General features: G+C 32.4%; 1 protein-coding gene across 1 annotated transcript in view; it reads right to left on the reverse strand.

Annotated features, from left to right (window-relative positions):
* Window positions 1–2,153, reverse strand: part of ABCA12 (ATP-binding cassette, sub-family A (ABC1), member 12) — a 227,578-nt gene that overhangs the window by 38,731 nt on the left and 186,694 nt on the right. The window contains exon 38 of the mRNA XM_011967889.1: window positions 956–1,043. Coding sequence (XP_011823279.1) covers window positions 956–1,043 — 88 coding nt within the window. The remainder of the gene's footprint in view (window positions 1–955; window positions 1,044–2,153) is intronic.

The raw sequence follows: 2,153 nt of genomic DNA on the forward strand, positions 1-2,153 counted from the left end.
GTAGTTTGTGTAAAAGATGATACTAGTGGTTGGCACGTAATAGTCACGAAATGGACATTAGTTTCCGCACTTTCCCAAAGACTGTGTATGTCTCTTACTACCAGATGAGAAATATGTGAAGACAACTTTAAATCCCTATGAGTACCATTGATCACATAGGTAAGAATATGCGTTTTATCCCGTGACTCTATCTCATTTTAGGTATAATCTAAAAGGAAAAATACGTGAGCAGAATTATTTATCTCCATTAAATTCGGTTAAGTTTCCAGGTTCTTTAAGAAGCAAAGGTAAACAACATGCATTTTCATTCTCTAAACAGTTATGACATATATACTATTGAAAAGTGCAGGTCATAAATACATAGTGCTACCTCTGAAGGAAGTACATCCCTTAAACCATCACACAGATTGAGAAATAAGAATTGCCAGCCTCCAGAACGCCTTTTCCCTGACCCTCCATGTCCTTCCAAATCCTAATACCCTCCCTTTCCCCTAAACAAATGGTTGAGTTTTGCCTATAAACTCTCAAAGTTTACAGTAAATGTAATCATAGTCAATGTATTCCTTTTTGTCTTTTCTTTTCCTTATTGATAATGTTTGGGAGATTTAACTTCCTTGTTATATGGAGCTGAGTTCTTTCATGTCCTTTGCTGAAAGTTTTATTGAATGAATATGAAACAGTTTATTTCTATATTCTGCATGTGGGTATTTTGGGTTGCGTTTTTGGCTATTATGAGAAATTCTACTGTGTATACACATGTGTACATGTGTCCTGATGCTAATGTGTACATGTTTCCCTATGGCACATACACAGAATTGGAACCACTGTGCCCTGGGTTATGCACAATGCCAAATCGATTGTACCCATGTTTTGTTTTCACTTCATGAAAATGCTTAAACATATCAATTTCACTTTCTCATTTATATGACATTCCAGAAAAAAGATCAAAATTTACCTTGGCAAGTGTTCTATTGGCAGGGACTCCTGTTATATCAAAACGAAGGTCTTTTGTCAAAGGCAGCCCAAAACTCCAACCTCCATATCTACAGAGAGTAATAAAAATGTATCTTTGGTTTAGTGGAGAAAATCTTCTTAAATAGATCTAAAATACTTAACAAGGAGCTCAACATTTTTTTCTGTTAGGAACACATTTACAGTATAAAATGAATACTACCTGACAAATATTTTACATTTTTATCAATTCTTTTTATCATGTTTCAGTCTCAAGTGTACATTATAACTAGAGGCAATAAGTTCTTCTAAACAATTGCATATGTGTAGTAGTCATCCTGAAAATGAGTGACATATAATGTAATCAAGTTCTCGATCTTAACTGACCCATGCACTATCTCAAATATCTTAATATTTTAGTACTCAAATATTCCTTTTAGATAATTAATACTGAAGTGATATAATATCAGTTCATATCTTTTTTCAAATGGCTCAATTTCTTCTATATAACAAATTTTCCCCTATATTGTCCCCAGATATTATACATTTTTTTTCCTGAATATTTGAGGGCAAGTTGGGTCTATTTAACTGCTTGTCAATTCATGGTATAAAAATGAAAAGTTGATTTTTAAAATGCAAGTAGTGATTTTAAGACTAGGTTAATTTAACTGCCTACCAAATTAAGGTCAGGTTAAATAAATAATGGTGCAATCACACTAGATAGTCACTAATCTTGTGACTATCATCCTAAATGTAATGCTATAGAGCTATATATTTTTGACATGCAAATAACATCACAGTATGTCATTCACTTTTTTTAAAGGCAGATTTTAAGATAGTTGGTTTATAATAAAACCCACTTTGTTAAAAATATTTACATGTATATCTGTGACAAGGAAACTTCTGGAAGGATATAAACCAAAATATCAATAGTGCTTATATCTGTATGGAGAAATAATATTCTTTTTCTTCTTTTTGCTTATCTGTAGTTTCTAATTATTTTTTACAATGAATATTAATCATGGATATATATTGAGAAACAAAGGAGGGAAGAGATGAAAGAAAGAAGAAAATGGCAGCAATTGAAGGCCTACCAACTTTGTGTCTATGATAAATGCTTAGGTGGCTTAAGTACAAGCCCATTTCGTTGCTACACATGAACAACACATTTTGTCCACATGCAGATATCACACTCTTAAGTT

This window comes from Mandrillus leucophaeus, unplaced genomic scaffold, assembly GCF_000951045.1.
Source record: "Mandrillus leucophaeus isolate KB7577 unplaced genomic scaffold, Mleu.le_1.0 Scaffold815, whole genome shotgun sequence".
Classification (NCBI taxonomy): Eukaryota; Metazoa; Chordata; class Mammalia; order Primates; family Cercopithecidae; genus Mandrillus; species Mandrillus leucophaeus.